At 47.4% G+C, this 20,978-nt stretch overlaps 3 protein-coding genes across 13 annotated transcripts; all 3 read right to left on the bottom strand.

Annotated features, from left to right (window-relative positions):
• Nucleotides 1–315: 315 nt before the first annotated feature.
• On the bottom strand, nt 316–10,534 carry LOC135255968 (zinc finger protein 45-like). Of its 8 annotated transcripts, XM_064337828.1 has the most exons (8): nt 10,374–10,529; nt 8,678–9,248; nt 7,755–8,449; nt 3,863–3,940; nt 3,612–3,701; nt 3,266–3,370; nt 975–1,048; nt 316–542 (listed from the first exon to the last, which is right to left on the bottom strand). In XM_064337828.1, exons 2-8 carry the CDS (start codon nt 8,955–8,957, stop codon nt 533–535), a joined length of 1,332 nt encoding a protein of 443 aa, XP_064193898.1. In that variant the 5' UTR covers nt 8,958–9,248; nt 10,374–10,529; the 3' UTR covers nt 316–532. The 8 variants fall into 8 exon arrangements, 3 of the variants coding, with proteins under 3 accessions (XP_064193898.1, XP_064193896.1, XP_064193897.1); XR_010330335.1 differs by lacking the exon at nt 316–542 and having other exon boundaries at nt 1,004–1,048; nt 3,266–3,398; nt 3,521–3,701; nt 10,374–10,530; XR_010330336.1 differs by lacking the exon at nt 316–542 and having other exon boundaries at nt 1,004–1,048; nt 3,266–3,398; nt 10,374–10,530.
• A 975-nt stretch (nt 10,535–11,509) lies between these two features.
• si:ch73-109d9.3 (zinc finger protein 782) lies at nt 11,510–15,775 on the bottom strand. 4 transcript variants are annotated; one of them, XM_064337823.1, is made up of 6 exons: nt 15,596–15,771; nt 15,221–15,296; nt 13,968–14,298; nt 13,442–13,596; nt 13,144–13,273; nt 11,510–12,937 (listed from the first exon to the last, which is right to left on the bottom strand). In XM_064337823.1, exons 3-6 carry the CDS (start codon nt 14,245–14,247, stop codon nt 11,763–11,765), a joined length of 1,740 nt encoding a protein of 579 aa, XP_064193893.1. In that variant the 5' UTR covers nt 14,248–14,298; nt 15,221–15,296; nt 15,596–15,771; the 3' UTR covers nt 11,510–11,762. The 4 variants fall into 4 exon arrangements, with proteins under 4 accessions (XP_064193893.1, XP_064193892.1, XP_064193891.1 ...); XM_064337822.1 differs by having other exon boundaries at nt 15,221–15,293; XM_064337821.1 differs by lacking the exon at nt 15,221–15,296.
• An 845-nt stretch (nt 15,776–16,620) lies between these two features.
• On the bottom strand, nt 16,621–20,726 carry si:ch73-109d9.2 (uncharacterized protein LOC565042 homolog). The gene is made up of 4 exons (XM_064337829.1): nt 19,931–20,726; nt 19,243–19,400; nt 18,341–18,446; nt 16,621–18,042 (listed from the first exon to the last, which is right to left on the bottom strand). Exons 1-4 carry the CDS (start codon nt 20,208–20,210, stop codon nt 17,015–17,017), a joined length of 1,572 nt encoding a protein of 523 aa, XP_064193899.1. The 5' UTR covers nt 20,211–20,726; the 3' UTR covers nt 16,621–17,014.
• Nucleotides 20,727–20,978: the final 252 nt, after the last annotated feature.

Raw genomic sequence — 20,978 nt, 5'->3', positions numbered from 1 at the left:
CTATGATATATATTCTGCAATGTCACCTCGTGTTTTACACTTCCGTCAGCTAAGCGTGAGTGGATTGTGTTTTTTGCGGAACAGTGGTATTGTGTTCCTCCTGCAGGATTCCATACTCTGAGCGACTCTGTGCCATGGTAGTGGCTCAGTCCCGTATTAATGACTTTAAACTGGCCATTCCATGTTTCTGTTTTACCTGTACATATGACCTGTGTGTGTGTGTGTGAAATAGACTCTTTAACCCTGTTTAGACCTGTTTGTGTTAGCGCACTGAGACAAAGGTGTAGTGTAGCTGCCAATAACCCAGTCGGCCAATATCATGTAGCACAATGATTTATTACTGGGTATAAAAAGACGTAATGTTAACACAAAGACATTTTCCTGTCTGGTGTCGATAGCGAGTCTTCTCATCACCCTGAGTTGCTCCGGCTCTCAGGCGTCTCAGACATGAAGGGTCTAAAAGTCGAGTCCCTGGCAGGGGCACTTCGGTTCGTTCTGCAGAACAGGGACAGCACTGCCCCCCTCCCTCCCATCACCGGGTCCTGCAAAATCAGTCGGCCCATGGTTACAAGGAGGACATGCGGCAGACTCTCCTAAACGCATCTGACCTCTTATTCAGATACTTATGATCCCAGCTCATGCAAAACCTTCTCACAATGCTGCTGCCATGACATAGCAAGTGTGATGACAAAACATTCCAGGAACATTGTGAGAACATTTTGTGTTTGCTCAGATACTGGGATACTGGGAAAAATACCACATACTGGGAATATCTGAATATTAAATTAAACAGTAAATTAAATATTAACCAATATTTACAATACAATAAGTTTATATATTGAACTATACTTTTTGCATTTGTAGAATAATACTGTCATTGTTTTCATGGGGAATAACACATTACATTCTATGTAAACATACTGAAACATTTTTACTAGCCACACTGAAGGACAGATGGTCTTGGTATTTCTCACCGTGAACTCAGCATGTGATTGGGGGCTGCTTTTGGAGGCGGGGCTCCAGCGATTAGGTGTTTCGGAGGGGTGACCTGAGAAGCAGGAAGAAGAGGGTCAGTCTCACGCAGGAAATTCCTCTCATTCAAACTCAAACTCACAAGTCACCCACACAGCAAGTGATTCGGTCAACAAAGTAGACAGAAGTCTGGAACTGAACGACAAAAGTTGCCAGAGAAAAGTTGCCCACGGCTATTTCTATCTCTCTCACTAGCTAGATAATATTAGCTATTCAGAGATAGCTAGCGAGCTTGTGAGAGAGATGTTGAGAGATTGCGAGCTAGCTAGGTAACTAGTGATATATATATATATATATATATATAGAGAGAGAGAGAGAGAGAGAGAGTGAGGGATTGCTGGCTAGATAACGGACAGATAGAGAGATTGCTAGGCAGCTTGCTGGCTACTGAGAGAGAGATATATCGCTGGCTAGCGAGCTAGCAGTAACAAATAATAAATATAACCGCAAGCGGTAATTAATAGGGTCCAAGCAGAATGGAGTAATTATTCATTTTTAAGATAGGCATTTTGATGTATTTTCTTATTCCAGCATCACCTCTTGCGAAAAGGCCACAAAATTACCTGCATCAGAGACAACCATTGCATATGTATGCCAAGTTTCATGATGATCAGACAAAGCATTCACAAGTTACAGCTGTTTCAGTCACAACGGCCATGCCCATAATAATTGATTTGCATGCTACAGACATACTGATTTGAAACTTCCAACATTTTTGATGAATATTCAATTACAGACTCCACAGATTCTTTCAAGCCTAATTTGGTAACAGGAAGCCAAATGGCCTTGGACTAGTTTGCAAAAGTAGGTCTTGTCAGAAATTCAAAATGGTGGAAAATCAATCTGGACATTAACTATAGCACGCTTCCAGGCCAAATGATCTAAAAATTTACATCATAGTACCAAGTGAAGACATCAACTTGTCAACTTATTCACCAAGTTTCATGAGAATTGGTCAGTGCTAAGCTTGTTGTATGTCTGTTGATATCTGATTGGCTGATGGCGGCCATATTTTAAAGAAATCTTTTTAGATTTGGACCCCCCCATTGGGAACTTACAGAGAGATGGAAGATACCAATTTATAACCAGATTCTTCAAACAGTTGAAGAGTTGTAGGCATTTATACTTATTTGTTATAGCGCCACCTATTGGTCGAGAGGCGTAAAAACGTGTGTGCATCCTCAGAATCATGTACTGCGATTGGTTACCAAATTTGGTGAGGATTGGACATAGTGTTCGTCAGTTACAGCTGTTTTAGTAAAAATGGCTACACCCACAAAAACTGATTGACATGTCACAGACAAATGGTTTGCACATCAAAAAAGTACGTTTTTTCTGGTTACACCAGGCATGTCAAATTGGGTAAAGATTGGATCAACTGTGTAGAAGACAAAAAATATCCTTTAAATAAAATTATCCTTTAAAAAAATTCTAAATGGTGGAAAATCAAAATGGTTACTAATGGTGTGTCTTGAGGCAAAGTTGTTTAGCTCAAGGAGTAAGATCTACTGATGCAAATTATATGATTTTCCATTTACCATTGCCAAAGATGCACTCTTTGTAAAGATGCACATTTTCTATAAAGCCCCCTGAAGGCCAACTGATCCAAAAATTTACATGGTAGTAATAAGTCGAGAGTTCAACATATTCACCAAGTTTCATGATCATTGGCCATGGCTAAGCCTGTCGAATGGCTGCTGATATCCGATTGGATGATGGCAGCCATGTTTTTTAAGATATCTTTTGGTCTTTGGACTCACTGTTGGAGAACTGCACGAAGATGGAGGACACCAGATTTCAACTTGATTGATCAAATGGTTGAAGAGTTGAAGAGTTGACCATTTTAAAATTATGTGCTAGGTATAGTGGGACGGAGTGTAGCACAGTGGGTAAGGAACTAGACTGTAACGAAGTCGCAGGTCGATTCCGGGTAAGACCTGCGTTGTACCTTGAGCAAGGTACTTAACCTGCATTGCTTCAGTATATATCCAGCTGTATAAATGGATACAGTGTAAAATGCTATGTAAAATAGTTGTGTAAGTCGCTCTGGATAAGAGCGTCTGCTAAATGCCTGTAATGTAATAGTGCCATCTATTGGCAGGGAGGTGCCAAAGATCTCATGCATGCTCAGAATTAAATACTGCACTTACATACCAAATTTGGTGAGGACAAATGGTTTGCAGCATGATTGATTAACTGATTGATTGATTGATTGGTTTTTGATGTTTGGTACCTGGCCAGTCCTGCGCAGATATTCCCTGCGGTTCTTAAGCATCTTGGTGCAGCGGTCGACCACCTCCGTTTCCCGACCGCGTAGCTGGGGTAACGCAGAAATGATCTGGGGAGAGATCCATACACTAGAGGCCCTGTGTGTTTAAAGGTCATAGCGCTTGAAACGATAAAGATCATACATTGGGTGGACACCACTGGCAAGGTAAAGCAATGTCTCCATAATGAGATTGAAACTGCATGCTTATTCATTCATCACCTGTCATCCATTGTCACAGCACGGAGTGTGCCTCAGTGTTCAACACAGATCTCACTGCATTACTGCTATGGAAGGAACAGTGCAGTTGTACCTTGGCTGTTAGTGGGTTCCAGTCAATATTTTTGCTGTAGCAGGGGTTCTGCCAAACCTGGAATTGTGTAAGTACCTTTCTGGCCACATTCTAAAGAGAGACACATAAGACACATGTTTAAATGAATGGTCATAAGGTATATTACAGGCATTACTGAACACTATACACTATATATAAATGTATACACACAAGAACAGTTAATGGCAATGTGATGTTTTATAATCACAAGAGCACGATTTGCGGAGGCTTACACTGAACTCTCTCTGCCCGTCCGTCGACTTGGTTTTTCCTCTTTTTGCTCGTAAGTTTGTGGCTGTTAACTGATGCACCTGCAAAGGATAAAAAGGGGATTCACTACACAGCGCCACCTGTCTGTCAGTCAGCGAGTGACAGGACAGCAGGCCATCAAAAACCCCCCAAATGGGTGGAGCTAGCACATTTCATGACTGACTGAGTGACCTGAACTAATCATAGTGCTTATTTTGTTGAGTGTGAAGTTATATGATTGGCTGTAGAGTTTGTGAAGCCTGAGTGGCTGTTAGGGACTGTATGTGATGATAACAGAAGTTCTAGCTGTTACTCACACCTCATTCAGACTCCACACACATGCAGGGTTCTTTTGTTGTCATGGTAACAAGACCTCCTGAAGGCCCGGTGCTTGAGACACCCCACTGAGGTGGATTTGGGAAGGCTTAATAAAGTCATATAAACTGGGATGAGTGTGCGGTCTGGACCATGTGGTTGCCAGATTTTGATGTTGCCAGGTTGTGGGTTTTTAAACCGAATGACCCAACTGTGTTTGAAAAGATACAATTTTTTTCACAGCTGATTGAGTCAAAGGAGTGATGTGCACACAGCTGCTGCTGCTTCAGCCAAATCCCTCTGATGGGAACTGACAGAAGCAGGATTTCTGCTGGGCGTCTGGTGTGAGAGGACAGATCTGCGATTCTGCCGTCTGTAGTTAGTGACGTCCTGTAATGGCACGCGAAAGATCTTTAAGGAAACTGGCCGTTTCCCAAAAGTTCCCTGGGAAAATAACCATGTATTTGCACAAACCTTTCATAAAGGCAACCACCGGCACGCAATGAGAAGTTTGAGTGTTTGAGCACACTGATAAATTACAAGCTGCTCTTCATTGTGAGTAGAGTCACATGACAATGACATGGACAACATACACAATTTGTGTATGCTGTCCCATGCACAAACTTCTAAAAGCCGATGACCTCCCCGTATTGACCCTCAGCGAGACCCCTAAAAATGTCCTCCCCATGTTCTGTTTTTATGGGGCCAAATAAACACTCCAAGAAGCACGTTACTGAACACTTGAGATTTTAGTCACTTTAATTAATGACAAATGGAAAGCATCTTAGGGTCACATTCTCAGAGTGAATTCACTTTTCCACACACGTGTTAGTAGCATGCTCATTACAGACATCAGAAGCACCCGACTGACAGCTCTGCTTCGCTAACAGTGCAGCTGCTGCAGATCTGCCCCCAAACACCACAGAAAACACTCGTGATCACACTGAGGAACGGGGACACGGGACCACAGAGCAGCTGTGCTGTACAGGACCACTGCACATGCAGTACAGCCTGACTGAACACCGCTCACACACTCACTCACTCACTCACTGAACACTGCTCACACACTCACTCACTCACTCACTGAACACTGCTCACACACCCACTCACTCACTCACTGAACACTGCTCACACACTCACTCACTCACTCACTGAACACTACTCACACACTCACTCACTCACTCACTGAACACTGCTCACACACTCACTCACTCACTCACTGAACACTGCTCACACACCCACTCACTCACTCACTGAACACTGCTCACACACACACTCACTGAACACTGCACATACACTCACTGAACACTGCTCACACACTCACTGAACACTGCTCACACACTCACTGTACACTGCTCACACACCCACTCACTGAACACTGCTCACACATTCACTCATTGAACACTACTCACACACACACTCACTGAACACTGCACATACACTCACTGAACACTGCTCACACACTCACTGAACACAGCACACACACTCACTGAACACTGCACACACACACACTCACTGAACACTGCTCACACACACACTCACTGTACACTGCTCACACAAATTACTCACTGAACACTGCTCACACACACACTCACTGAACACTGCACATACACTCACTGAACACTGCTCACACACTCACTGAACACTGCACACACACTCACTGAACACTGCTCACACATCCACTCACTGAACACTGCTCACACACTCACTGTACACTGCTCACACACTCACTGAACACTGCTCACACACTCACTGAACACTGCTCACACACTCACTGTACACTGCTCACACACTCTCACTGAACACTGCTCACACACTCACTCAATGAACACTGCACATACACTCACTGAACACTGCACACACACTCACTGAACACTGCTCACACACTCACTGAACACTGCTCACACACTCATTCACTGAACACTGCTCACACACCCACTCACTCACTCACGGAACACTGCTCACACACTCACTGAACACCGCTCACACACCCACTCACTGAACACTGCTCACACACTCACTGAACACTGCTCACTAACTCACTGAACACTGCTCACACACTCACTGTACACTGCTCACACACCCACTCACTGAACACTGCTCACACATTCACTCATTGAACACTACTCACACACACTCTGAACACTGCACATACACTCACTGAACACTGCTCACACACTCACTGAACACTGCTCACACACCCACTGAACACTGCTCACACACTCGCTGAACACTGCTCACACACCCACAGAACACTGCTCACACACTGAATGCAGGAGTGGTGTTTCCTGAAGTGTTTGGCTCACACTACTGCTGGTGTGCACTCACAACCTTCAACAATACAAATATTTAACTGATTATACATTTATGTTGCTACATATTTATGTTTAAATGTATGCCTATTTATGCTATTATGTGTTTCTTATGATATTAAGTCAAACCAATCTGCATGAAAGCGGTCCTCTGTACTTAATATTCCCACTGACTCAAATCAGCTAACACTGAACACTATCTGGGGTATTTACTGCACAGAAACTGAAAAACGGCCCACAATTCCCGGTTTCTGAAAGCCTTGTTTCACCCAGTCAGATAAATACAACTCAAAAGCACAAAGCTATGGATGAGGCCTATTTTTCTGCTGAAGACAGAGGACTTAGATTGTGAAAATATATCAATATATACACCTGTAAATGTTCACTTACAAAAACGCCCTCGCCACGTACAACTGCAGGCTTAAAAAATAAGCAATGAATAAGTTTCAGCCATATTGTCAAAACGGACAATTATGATGACGCATCCAAAAAACTGCTGCCTACAGTACTCATATCAGTCAAGAGGCACCACTGGCTGAATTTAAGTTTTAACTTGATTACCAGCATAGATATAATAACTGTAGAACAGCCAAAATTACTGCATGAATCTCTTACCACACTACATGCTAGCAGTAGTGTCTGTCCAGTGGACTTTTTTAAGGTGCTTTTTAAGGCGGCACAAATAGAGAAAGCTCTTTCCGCACAGTGTGCAGCTGTGCTGTTTCTCCACTACGTGGCGTCTCAAGTGAGCCTTAAGATTACTGGGCCGAGTGAACCTCTTCCCACACAGCGTGCAGCCGAACGATTTCTCTTTGGAGTGAATGATCCCGTGTTCCTTAAGGATGCTCAGCCGCGTGAAACCTTTCCCGCACTGCGAGCAGCGGTACGGTTTCTCTCCCGTGTGGTTGCGCTGATGCACTTTGAGGTCATAGAGAGACAGGAAGCTTTTTTCACAGTAAGTGCAGCTAAATGGCCTCTCCCCAGTGTGGCTCAGCAGATGAACCTTAAGCCGACTCTGATAGAGGAAGCTTTTCCCACACTGGCTGCATCTGTGCGGTCTCTCTCCTGCATGGTATTTCAGGTGAGCTTGGAGGTTCTTTAACTGGGTGAAACTCTTCCCACACTCAACACAACTGAATGCTTTATCCCCCGTGAAACCCCTCTGACGGCCTTGAATATTTTTTGACACCATTAATGAGTCACAATCCCATGATGCACCTCTGCTCCTGTCTACAGCCTCTAAATGCACCTGTGCGCTGATCTGTCTCAGATCCACTTCAGAGCTGGTTTCTGCTGCCTCCTGCTGCTGGGGAGGGAAGTGCAGAGCCAGGCTCTCCAGCTTCTCTGGAAAGCACTGCAGTGATGTCACTGCGCCCTGTGGGGGGGGCGAGTGGGCCGTGTGCTCTACCTGCAGGTCTCCTCTGTCCCAGGACTCCCTGTGAGCTACGTCCCATCTGAGCTCCTCACTGCACACGGGCTGCACCTCCGCCTCCTCTTTAATGAGCAGCGCCTCCGATTTCACATTAAGGTACTGCAGAGGGGAGGCGCTGTTCCCCGCCCCCTCCTCAGCGGGGCGGGGCTGCGGGTCCCTGTGAGCCTGCGGACTGGCTGGCTCTGCCGCTGCAGCGTACGGGGGGTCCAGCCCCTCCGCCTCAGCGTGGCTGTCCCCTAATTTAAAGGTGGTCCAGGTGACGCGCTGCGAGTCGGGGTCACTGCGGCGTGGCCCGCAGCGCTGAGGCCCAGCCAGACCGAGTCTGCGGGCGGCGCCTTCCTGTCCCGCCTCCGACTCGTACGCCCCACAGGCCTCCCCGCTGCGCGGCCTGCTGCTCTGCCGCTCTGGCAGGAGGCTGCCTGAAGAGGGCGCTGTGTCCTGTCCCACAGCGGGGCTCCACTCCGGCTCAGCACAGCCCTTACTGAGAGGAGGAGGAGGGTCTGCTTCAGCTCCTGCATCAACACAGACACACAAACGCCCCTTTCAACAGCTGCTACACACGCCATAACACACACACACACATACACACTTCATAATATACACACATCATACACACTTACACATACACACACACGTCATAATATACACACACATACACACTTATACATACACACACACGTCATAATACACACACATCATACACACTTGATGGGTTTCGGAATGAGAAGGTGGTTTCTAACCGGACAGTGTTCCTGAGGGTGGGTCCTCTGACTCCTCGCTGGAAACTCCGACTCTGCCGCAGTCCAGGCACCTCGCTCGCCTGCCGCTCTCTCGCTCTCTGCGCCGGTTCTCCGACCACTGCAGCCGCTGCCTCAGGGCCTCCACTTCCTGTTTGCTCTGAGCCACTTCCTCTAGGAAGCTGTCCTCCACCAGCCGGGTGATCTCATACATGGCTGACTTGAGCACCGTTTCCATGACAGCAGAGAGCTGGACTTGGAAAGTGAGGATGGCGTCCGACATGTTGGCGAGCGTTTGAGCACGTTACGTCCCAGGGTCTCTACTTCCTGGTTTAGTGTCTCTACTTCCAGGTTCAGGGTCTCAACTTCCTGGTTCAGTGTCTCTACTTTCTGGTTCAGGGTCTCTACTGCCTGGTTCAGTATCTTTACTTCCTGGTTCAGTGTCTTTACTTCCTGGTTCAGTGTCTCTACTTCCACTTAACCGTATCCTCGTTAAGGTGGCGTCTCCCTTCTTGTCCCCCTCAGCCTGGCTAAACGGAGTATTCCACTTGTATTTAACGGCTTCCTGGGTTACCTAAAACGAAACGGGACAAGTATTCCTTCAGGACAGTCTCCAATCTTTGAAACCTTTTTTTACAAAAGATGCGTGTTCTGGATTTTTTAATGTCTATTATTATTATTATTATTCAAAACCCATGCTAACAGCAGCCTTTCAAACAGAAATTAAGTCTTCGGACTAGAAGAAGAAAACTACAAATTAGGATTACTTTTGAATTAATTTGCATAATGGCCTGCATGGATTTTAAAGTGATGCACGTCATTACTTCAACTTGGAAGCCTGGCATTTTACATCAGAACCCTAACCACGCGCCTGGTGTGATCGTGTCCCACTCAGTGCGTAAAGGATGCTCCAGAGTCTCCGGACTCCCTATGCAAAACATTCTGTATCACTTTGCTAATTTAATTCGCCCTTATACACGTTGAGCCTATAATGGTTGTTTGGATTTATTTCTTAAAATTAAAATACGTATCTACAATCAACATGAGGCATGATTACATAACCAGGCTTTAATTTCTGTACCACCCACCAACCCAAGTGTGGACATGGGGTTTTCGATCTCATACGCAAGGCAAAGGTACATACGTCTAGCAACATTACCTGAAGCGCGATAGAAATGCATTGAGCTACTGAGGAAGTGTCAGACACAGGACCCGATGAAGACGATAGGAGAAGGAAATTTAGCTGCTATAACTGCGTTATGTACGATAACACTGCCACGAAAGGAGACGTCTGCCTTCGTACGTGCTTTCTCATTATGATGGTTTTATCTTCTTTTACGCAAGTTATAAGATATACGTCTAAATTCGTGATATATTCATTTATGCAACCATTGTATAATCATTTAGTTAGGCCTCCAAATTCATTTCACGCGAAAAAAGTTGCCTAATGTATTTTTACGGTTATTGCTTAGTTATTTGGCAGACGCTTTTTTATTTTAAGTTATCAGATACGCTCAAATACACACAGCTATTTAAATACCGAGCATCAAATAAAGAAACTGTAATCAAAGGCTATTGAATAACTTGCTGTACAGAATGTATAGCTGGCTGGATCTGCACTACATCTATGCACCGCATCTCGGCCTTTCTTGACGTGGAATCGTCTCGCAATCTCTAAGAACATGTTTGCAAGACTCACCACTGTGGTGTATTTTCACTACAATCTTCTGATTTCCTGCCGTTTTCTGCCAATTTGCAGATAAAGAGAAACTAAGAACCCTGTAAAAACCCTGTGCCCTGTGGAGTTGTTGTTGTAGTCTAGGAGGATTAGATCACAGGACATGCACTATCACGATATCGCGCCATCTTCTGGCTGGGAGGTCTCACTGGGCAACGCAGCAAATAGAGTGGAACGTCTTAATGTTGTGACGGATGGCATTCATGTTTATAAACGCTTATAAACGCTTACAAAAGATATTTAATCAAATGCAAATTGTGTAAACAAAATCATCACTCTGCACATGCTGAGAACATTTCAAAGCAGAAGACAAATGCAAATGCAATTTCTGTTGTGAAATACTGTACAGGGTTTTTCGTTTAAGCACATTTGGCCACACCAAAAGGGTTACCCTGTAACATGTATATTGTAATTTGTTCAGTTTTTTAACATTCACATTCAATTCTGTGGGTCTAAATGGGCCTCCTATAGATTAATTTAGCTTGCAGTTATATTTGAAAACATTGTAAAACCTCAAATCAATAGTTTCAGCAAGAAGCCTACTTCTGGTTTTTGGATACATGAAATCTGTGTGGTGCGAAGAGGGAACTGATTTAGACATGGTGTCCAAGGTATGTGTTTTTACAGTTAAACTGTTTCTTAAAGCTGGTACTCAAACTAGTGAAAATATAAATATGCACAAGTCTTATTTTCTCAGTTTTCTGCAGTTTTCCTTCTCAAAGCGGTGTTCAGACTGCGCAATAGGTCTACACAGATAAGTCCTACAAAGGTTTTAATTAATTTAATTCACCATTTTTTGGCCATCCCATGAAATGAAAAAAACACCAAGTTTAAACCAAGTTTATCTAGTGTTGAACCACAAACTGGAATAAAACTTTCAGTTTTAGAACCCAAGGCCACAATACATTTGTCAAATGCGATGTTAACATCACTGATGATGCAATTAATAACAATAAAATTACTGCCAACATTAGGAAAGGAGCAACCATTTAAAACCATTTAAAGTGGATTTACCTGCAAAACAAACCATTTTGAAGAATGACCTGCATTACCATATAGTCAGGACTGTGACATTATTAAAAAGCTCAAGTTAGCCATTTAGTTTTTGATATTTTTATTCACGTGTATCTTTTCTTTTGCCTGAGGAAGGAAAATCTAGTCTCAACACAATTAACACTTGAATCATTGGACTGATTTGCTGCCTTTGAAAATATCAGAGAAATACAACCTTGCAATACATTTCTCAGAGACAGAAATATGAGTCCAAATGCTATTTAGAAGAAGGATTACAGAATTTCTGAGAAGTACCCTAACGTGCCCGACTGCACGTGTGTGGTGAGACAGAAGCTGCTACTTGCAGCTGAACAGCCTCTCAGCAGTGTGAATTCTCTGGTGCCGTTTCAGGTTGCACTTCTGTGTGAACCTTTTCCCGCAGTCCGTGCAGTTATAGGGCCTCTCTCCGGTGTGAACCCTGCGGTGTGCTTTCAGGTTGCTCAGCTTGGTGAAGCTCCGCCCACACAGCGTGCAGCAAAATGGCCGCTCGCCCGTGTGAGTCTGCTGGTGTGCCTTCAGGTGAGAGAAATGGGAGAAGGTCTTCCCACACTGCGTGCAGCTGTGCACTGTCCTCTCCATGTTGGGCCTCAGGTGGGACCGCACACCGATGAGCGGACTGCCGCTCTTCCCAAAATGTACGGGCCCCAGCCTCCGTTCCCCCGCGAAGGCCCTCGCGTGCGTCTGCGCGTTCTTAGAGGCCACAAAAGCCTTGCTGTACGAGCTGCACACGCCTCTGTCTGCAGCAGCAGAACTGTGAGTGACAGCTGCTGTCCTGTCAGTCACTCTGGTCTGGGTGTGTCTTCCTGACGGGCCACACCCCTGAGGTTTGGGCTGTGATGTCACAGTCTGAGGGAACTGTTCATGGTGGCGCACCCTGTTCTGGAGGGTGGGCGGGTCTCCGCCTGTTTGGGCCCGCGATTCCGCTCCCTGTCGCCTGGGCTGCGGGTAAATGCCCCCCCCCGCCCGCTCGCCCCACCCAGGCTGCGCCTCCACCTCCTGCTTCACAGGCGCAGCGTCCGAAAATGCACTCGGGGGTTGGGCGCTGAGGGGCCTAGCGGTGGGCGGGCCATCATTGGCAGGCTGCAGCGCGTGATTGGCCAGAGCATCCGATTGGCTCTTCTCCTGAGGGAAATCAGCCCCCGCCTGGAGGACTCTCTCACACAGTCCCCGCCCCTCCGCCTCAGCGTGGCTGTCCCCTAATTTAAAGGTGGTCCAGGTGACGCGCTGCGAGTCGGGGTCACTGCGGCGTGGCCCGCAGCGCTGAGGCCCAGCCAGACCGAGTCTGCGGGCGGCGGCTTCCTGTCCCGCCTCCGACTCGTACGCCCCACAGGCGTCCCCGCCGTGCGGCCTGCTGCTCTGCCGCTCTGGCAGGAGGCTGCCTGAAGAGGGCGCTGTGTCCTGTCCCACAGCGGGGCTCCACTCCGGCTCAGCACAGCCCTTACTGAGAGGAGGAGGAGGGTCTGCTTCAGCTCCTGCATCAACACAGACACACAAGAGCAGAGCTCGGGCATCTCAGAGAAATAACATCAAACAGGACGGGTGATCCTGTGCATGTCACTCACACACAGAGTACCCACAGAATCCAAAGCAAGGGGACAGAGTAATGCAAGCAGTTTACACCTACCTAACACAGCAGCCATGTTCCACCTACCAAACACAGCAGCCATGTTCCACCTACCTAAAAGGCCCTCTCCCTCGGCACACGGCAGCCATGTTCCCTGGATATCATCCCCGCCTGTTATGTCACGCAGCTCCTCCACCTCCTCCTTCAGGAGGGAGTCTGGCCGGTCTCTGTCCAAATCTGAGGGCTGTGACAGAAGAACATCTCACATTTCAAACAAATAAAAACCCCTCCATGTCTCTGAATCTTCGTGTCCAGTGACACAGTGAGATGCAGTGATGCAGTCAGCTCCAGTGACACAGTGAGATGCAGTGATGCAGTGATGCAGTGAGATGCAGTGACACAGTGAATTTACCGCTGTACTACTTGTGTCCAGCTCTCGGACGGGGCTGGGTGTGGCCTCCTCTTCCAGGGCACTCAGGGGTCCAGGGTTCGACCCTCCCACCGAGCAGCTGCTCCAGCTCCCTTCCAGAGCCTTCTCCTGCTTCAGACCACGCCCCTCCTCAACACCTGAATGGAGAGAATATAAGCAAAAGGTAAACAGGTAACAGATATAGTGAGAATGCCATTTGCACTTCTTTCACATTGCATGAACTGTGATACACTGTCTGTACACCTGTACGAATCTCTACATACATCAGAGTACACAATCTATCATAATCTGTCTTACTGCATATATCCATGTATGATGAGCACAAAAAATAGCAGCACACATAAGACCTGCTCACCAGACAGTGTTCCTGAGGGTCGATCCTCACACACACACACACACATAATAATACACAGACACACATCCACAAACACACACACATAAAACAATGGGTTTTCACACTCTGAAGTAATAGAATGATGGGTTTCAGAATGAGAAGGGGGTTTCTAACCGGACAGTGTTCCTGAGGGTGGGTCCTCTGACTCCTCGCTGGAAACTCCGACTCTGCCGCAGTCCAGGCACCTCGCTCGCCCACCGCTCTCTCGCTCTCTGTGCCGACTCTCCGACCACTGCAGCCGCTGCCTCAGGGCCTCCACTTCCTGTTTGCTCCGAGCCACTTCCTCCAGGAAGCTGTCCTCCACCAGCCGGGTGATCTCATACATGGCCGACTTGAGCACCGTTTCCATGACAGCAGAGAGCTGGACTTGGAAAGTGAGGATGGCGTCCGACATGTTGGCGAGCGTTTGAGCGCCGTCTCTACTTCCTCTCTGCAGTGTTTCGGCCTAGCAATATAGAGTGATATAGATGTATCACTCAACCAACCGCAAACTACCTGCTGAGTACACAGAGCTACAACACATTCAACCCTATGAGCCCAAGGAAGAAAAAACTATCATGGGCCACACACCATTAGCCCAGTGCCAAAAACCACAAAGTATAAGGAATGCATTTAATCTTCTACAGGATACTGAAGGTGTACTGAGGTGACATTCCGGTAGTTTCCATGGGGAAATGTTAGTGCTTTGATCTGGAGTATGTTTTGAAGTTTAGCTAGAACAGGAATTTGTATGAATTTAAAACGACGTCAGGAAATTATTGTATTCTTGAAATAATGTAGCCAACGCCCGCGCTTTCATTGGTGCGGGGTGTATCGGAAATCATAACGTGAGATTCATTTTTTTATTTATAACACACTGAAGTGCACTGCGCACGATTCTATCCTGCACTGTAACGCTTTAGATCAGTCATCACCCGTCATTGCTTACCCTAACCCGTTCACGTCGTCAAGCAACAAACTCGCTTCAACAGTTAAGCAAGTGTGTACGATGAATATTTTGATCTTAATTTATAAATTAAGGTCAAAACGTTTATTTGTACCTTATCGGACCTGTGTTTGTAGTTGTTCCAATGACCTTTGATATGCACTTATTGCACGTCGCTTTGGATAAAAGCGTCAGCCAAATATATGTAATGTAATGTAATATAGAAAATAAACATAGGTTTTTAAAGGTTTTTAAAAGGTATACTGCCCGTCAATGGACTTCGGACGCAAAGCTGTAGACTAGCACAACCTCGACCCTTCACAGAGATGAGCGTGACATTTGGCTAGTAAATTAGCTAGATAATTTCTTTAGCTATCTCCCCATCATACATTGCCTGACTGGCTAGCGTAATCTCGCACAAAACACAGTGTTTATAGCCCACCCGATTGACCCGTCAGCTCTTCGGCCATGTTCAGTTTAGCTGGTTATTCGTCATTTCGTATCTGCCATTTTTCCTGCTGGAAGAGTCCCATAAATTTTCTGTCACAATAAGCTTAGCTAGCTGCGACAGCTTGCTAATAGTTAGTATTTGAAGTGGTCACTGGTCGGATTGCTGGTCGGATTGCTGAATAGGCAAAGCTGATCAAGTAAGGTTTTAGAGGCTAACGGTAATTTCTGTAAAAACCAGTCAGACTAGCTAAACAAAACAAGCTAACCTTAGCCAACTGTGCACACTGCTAACAGTTTACAGTAATCCCCAATACGGCTGTTCAGAGGACAAGCTGTGTTTATATCACGCGTGCTTGCTACCTATTACCTTTAAGTGTTGACGGGACATTCGTCCAGAGTACCGGTTACAAAATAGCTACACTATATGAGATCCATGAGCCTTTCCCCAATATTGTGGCCAAAGTCACCCAAATTAGTTAGCGCTAGCTAAGCATGCTAGCTCGGACAACAGGAGATTTCAGGAACACATCACGGTGGCCTCATAGGTTCTAAACACCCGAGAAAGAAAAAGCGTTCGGAAAAAACTAACCGGTCGGGGCTCCCATGGGCTGATTCATAAATCGTGCCTTCAGAACGGTTTCGTCCTCCCACTGATCATTTCTCGTTTTGCTGCGCTATAAGGTCAAATTAAAATATAGTTACATTTGGTTAGTTAAAGTTTTGGGTTGTAGTTTAACCCAAATGCAGTTATAAAGGAGAAGGCAGGTGAGTCCCTGCAGCCATACAGGTGTCTGCTTCACTGAGGCAGACAGCGGTGGCTTTTCAGAGATTCCTGCTGCGCGTGTCGCTAGGACGACCGTTAACGACTCAGAACCGTTTCACTGCATTACACTTCTGCACGTATAATGCATAATCTGGCCTTTTACTGATGTTCCTTTCATTTCCATGTTTTATATGTAAACTGACTGCTTGTTGCTTCTCTTACACAGGACTCCCTCTAAAAAGAGATGAAAATCTCAGACCGACTCATCTGGTATAATAAAGGATAAATAAAGAAATAAAATTTAGCGGGCAGACACACCCAGAGTACCTCACACAGATTACATCTTTACCTGCAGCCAACTCTAGTCACACAGCTGGGTATACTGACAGTTTTATCAAAGCAGATGGCTCAAGATGGCTCAGCTGAATAAGTACATTTTGCAGTAGTAACAGTAATAACCTGAGCAGGGGATTAAATATCTACTGTACCCCACTAGCCCAGGTAAACAGACTGGATTAATTTGCCTGCTACACAAGTCAATCACGCTGTTTAACCGTTATAACATTTCCTACTTTTCCATTTTAAAAGAACTCAATAAAGGCACAAGGAATACCTCAGAAAGTTCACACTCAGGCTGAAGACAATGTTTTTTAATCAGGAGACTAATGGAACGCAAATTTCATGAATATCCCATTAAATATTAAAGTAAGAAGAATGCGCCTGGGGGAAAAAAAACAATTATGAAACTACTGTTTTATTGAAAAGTAACAGTTATTGTTTTATATAAAAGGAAGAGTAAACAGTACTTCTAAGATGAGAGCAAAGGAAAAGCATGTTGGCATTTAAGAGAAAAAACACAAATGTCATGATAAAGTATATCAACACTCATTCCTTGTGGTATAACAGTAAAATAAAAAGGTAAGTTTTGAGTCAGTACTCAATACGGGCACCATTGCTCTTCACTGATAAAACACTTTTCTGTGAGCTGGTGCGGGTGACGGACCAGCAGGAAGGCTAAAGCTGCTAGCTGTGCTTGCGCTGGTGAGACTTCAGGTGGTCCAGGCGCTTGAAGCTCAGCCCGCAGACGGCGCAGCAGTACGGTCTCTCTCCCGTGTGAGTGCGCTGGTGCACTTTGAGGATGTCGGCGCGGGTGAAGCTCTTGCCGCACTGCGCGCAGCGGTGTGGTTTCTCCTGCGTGTGGATGCGCCGGTGCAGCTTCAGGTTCCACAGGCGGCTGAAGCGGTTCCCGCACAGGCTGCAGCAGTACGGCTTCTCGCTGCCGTGGCTGCACTTGTGGCGCTTGAGGTCGGCGAAGGAGCCGAAGGCCTTGCCGCAGTGGCTGCACAGGTGCAGGCCCTGGCCGGAGTGGACACGCTGGTGCACCTTCAGGTTGCAGGCCTGCGTGAAGCCCTTTCCACACTGCGTGCAGGTGTAGGGCGCCCCCCCGTGGGCCTGCAGGTGCGCCTTCAGCGCCGCCGGCTCGGGGAAGCTCATTGGGCAGAGCGAGCAGCCGTGCGGCCTCTCAGCCCCTGCGGGGGGCAGCAGGGCGAAGGGCTCCCCCCGGTGGCGGTCCTGGGCGATGTCCGGCACAGGCAGCTCCGCCCGGCTCCTGCCCCGCCCCCGCCTGGCTCCGCGCTGGCGCCTGTCCGCGTCCTGCAGGAAGCCGTCCTCGTTAATGAGGAGGCAGTCCAGCTCGCCCGCGTCGCCGTCCACCGGCAGGGGGAACCCCGCCCTCCTCGCCCGCGGCACGAGGGGGTGGGCGGGGCCGTTAGCGGGATCCAGCTCGGGGGGGAAGGCCAACGTGTCCTCCAGGCCACGGTCACCCAGCATCGCCGCCATGTACTCTCCCTTAGACTCCGCCTCCAGCGCCACGCCCAGCTCCTCCTCCATGCCGTACCGGGCCTCGTACGCGTGGGCTAGCTCCTCCCCGCCTCCCTCGCGCCCAGGCCCTGCTTCCGGCCCAGCCTCCGAGCCCCACTCCTCCTCGCACATATGCAGCCGCTGCGCCCCAAAATCCCTGTCCTGCTCACCCCCCTCGGGGCCCTCCTGCCCTGTGAGACACAAACGGGACAGAGTTTGGGTTGTGAGACACAAACAGGACAGAGTTTGGGCTGTGAGACACAAACAGGACAGAGTTTGGGCTCAGTCCAGGAGCTACATGCACTGTCCCTCACAGAACAGGGAGACACAAATGGGACAGACTCAATGTAACTCGTTCAGTGTAACATGCTCAGTGTAACCCTCTCAGGCCGTTCTGTCGAGAGATATAAAACACAGCGCACAGCTCGGCTAAACTCAGCTCTTAGAGCGCAGCCTGCTGCTTTAAATCACCCGAGACTGCGCACTCACCCTCCAAGCACACGGCCCATCTCTCCTGCAGGCCACCAGCAGGGGGCGCTGTCTGCAGGGCTTCCTCCTTCAGCATGGCGTCCAGCCCGTCTCCGTCCAAATCGCTCTGCCACCAGAGAGACCAGAGAGCCAGTTCCCTCAGTGCCCTCTCAGCCACACTGGTAAAGCTCACTGGCTAGCACACGCAAACAGGAAATCTACCTTTCAGAAAACTCTAATTACAGAGTGAGAGTCAGAGTGAGAGTGCAGGTAAGCACACACAGGATGTGACCTGATGTTTCTCCACTCAGCACCACCAGGTAAACACCGAGTCAGAACACACACAAAGTCAAATAACACACACACAGTAACAGAACACATACACTGAGACAGAGAACACACACACTGAGTCAGAGAGAATGCACACTGAGTCAGAGATCATGAGCACTGAGTCAGAGATCATAAGCACTGAGTCAGAGACAATGAGCACTGAGTCAGAGATCATAAGCACTGAGTCAGAGACAATGAGCACTGAGTCAGAGATCATGAGCACTGAGTCAGAGACAATGAGCACTGAGTCAGAGACAATGAGCACTGAGTCAGAGATCATACACATTGAGTCAGAGACAATGAGCACTGAGTCAGAGATCATACGCACTGAGTCAGGGATCATAAGCACTGAGTCAGAAACAATAAGCACTGAGTCACAGACAATGAGCACTGAGTCACAGACAATGAGCACTGAGTCAGAGACAATGAGCACTGAGTCAGAGATCATAAGCACTGAGTCAGAGATCAGCGAGCCAGTGGGAATGGCTGGTGAGTGATGGAGGCACTCCAGGTAAAATCTGTCCATCCCTGGGTGGCGTTATGGCCAATCAATTGTCGCCCTGAGAATAAGCATGATCGTAACCGATGGTTACCGCCGTTGGGGTGCACCCTGATGGTGCTGCGATGGGGCTGGGCGTGGCCACCGCCTCCTGGGCATGTGGAGGTCCAGGGTTCGACCCTTCCCCCGGACAGCTGCTCCAGCTCCCTTCCGGAACCTTCTCCTGCTTCAGACCACGCCCCTCGTCAACATCTGGATGGACAGAATGACAGCACAGAACGAGACCGTCAGGGCGCGCAGCGCAGCCACGGCCAGCCTTGGCCTTTCAGCCCAATTAGCCGATTCCGCGCTAAAAAGCCAAGTCGGACACTCTCTCGCGAGATTGCCATAAAGCACGTTGGTTTATTTCATCATATCGAATCATCTAAAAGTAAACTTTGTCTGTACAAATGGCATAATAACTGGGACAGAACATGCAACACCCTTCATTTTCACAAAAAGACCGAACAGTCTTCCTTAAACAAATCAACTAGTACAGACTCATTCCAATTTCAGGTCAGGGTTGAGTTCCTGCCATTTTTGCACAATTTAATACCTTTTATTACCACGCAGTTTGTCGGGTACACTTCCAGAAACGGGTCACACGCCCGTGCGTTTTTCAATCCTACAAATGATCGGCAGCGCAGCGTGTGCTTGTTCTACCGAGACAGCAACAGGTGATGCAGCTGCACGGGTTAATGCTGAAACAGCCAGTTTATGCAAATGAGAAGGACGTTTCTAACCGGACAGTGTTCCTGAGGGTCGGACCTCTGTCTCCTCGTTGGAAACCCCGACTCTGCCGCAGTCGACGCACCTCGTCCGCCCGCCGCTCTCTCGCTCTCTGCGCCGGTTCTCCGACCACTGCAGCCGCTGCTTCAGCGACTCTACTTGCTCTCTGCTCCGCGATACCTCCTCCAGGAAGCTGTCCTCCACCAGCCGGGTGATCTCATACATGGCTGCTTTGAACACGGTCTCCATGACACCGGACAGCTGGGACTGAAAAGTACGGATTGCGTCCGACATCTCGTGATCTTTTTGGGCAAAGGCTCCACCGTGTGTTCTGACGGCACTCCTGTTTACTCCAAAGGAGTCAATGATCAGTACGTAACTTGCTAAATGGTCTGATATGTTTGTGTTCAGCAAGTTCCTAAAAATAAGGGACCATCCCAAGCGCTGCTGGATAACGTTTGATCAGTGACAGAAACGCTCAACATACCGGTATGTCTAACTGGAGGTCTGAAAAAACCCAAGCAAAACAGATGTGTGGCAGAGACCAAGCTTTCTTCCGGGGTAGATCACAGATCTGCCGACGATTCAACTGAGTATAATGTGAGTATTACCGGAAATAAAATCATTTTAGGTACCCTTGAAACGGAACAGTTTGTGGAGCGTTGTGACTTGTCTACGACGACCGAAAGCGGAATTTTCCATCAAAACACCAACAGACAGCGAGTGCTACCGTAAACACAAAAGCAGTTCTGCAGGAACTCACCTTCGAACTTCCAGACTGACTAGCTACAGATGCCCATAAAGGACAAACGGAACGGCAGGGACAGGGTGGCTGTTTTTCCATTTCACCAAATGTGCTATTAAGAACACGGACCCATTACAAAGCATTACAAAGAAAGGTGTAGATGAAATAAGAATTAAATGAAGGGCTTTCCATGATATTGATATCCTGGCCGATGTGGGTTGAAGTTAAGGATTCAGTGTAAATTTTCATTGCACTTATAAATGAATAATGTCTACATAGGCAATGTTGTAGTTAAATTCCTGCAGTCACTTATGAGA

The sequence above is a fragment of the Anguilla rostrata genome, chromosome 5, assembly GCF_018555375.3.
Source record: "Anguilla rostrata isolate EN2019 chromosome 5, ASM1855537v3, whole genome shotgun sequence".
NCBI lineage: Eukaryota > Metazoa > Chordata > Actinopteri > Anguilliformes > Anguillidae > Anguilla > Anguilla rostrata.
The sequence above is the reverse complement of the archived record's forward strand: the minus strand, read 5'-3'. Positions and strand labels throughout refer to the sequence as shown.

Excerpts from the sequence above, each read along its gene's own strand:
- si:ch73-109d9.2 (XM_064337829.1), bottom strand. The coding sequence starts at position 20,210 with ATGTCGGACGCAATCCGTACTTTTCAGTCCCAGCTGTCCGGTGTCATG. Across the intron at positions 19,401-19,930 it reads ACCCTCAGGAACACTGTCCG|ATGTTGACGAGGGGCGTGGT; the intron begins GTTAGAAACGTC and ends CTGTCCATCCAG. Across the intron at positions 18,447-19,242 it reads CAGGGTGCACCCCAACGGCG|AGCGATTTGGACGGAGACGG; the intron begins GTAACCATCGGT and ends CTCTGGTGGCAG.
- LOC135255968 (XM_064337826.1), bottom strand. The coding sequence starts at position 8,957 with ATGTCGGACGCCATCCTCACTTTCCAAGTCCAGCTCTCTGCTGTCATG. Across the intron at positions 8,450-8,677 it reads ACCCTCAGGAACACTGTCCG|GAGCTGAAGCAGACCCTCCT; the intron begins GTTAGAAACCAC and ends GTGTTGATGCAG.
- si:ch73-109d9.3 (XM_064337821.1), bottom strand. The coding sequence starts at position 15,616 with ATGTCCCGTCAACACTTAAAG. Across the intron at positions 13,597-13,967 it reads ACCCTCAGGAACACTGTCCG|GTGTTGAGGAGGGGCGTGGT; the intron begins GTTAGAAACCCC and ends CTCTCCATTCAG. Across the intron at positions 13,274-13,441 it reads TGGACACAAGTAGTACAGCG|CCCTCAGATTTGGACAGAGA; the intron begins GTAAATTCACTG and ends CTTCTGTCACAG.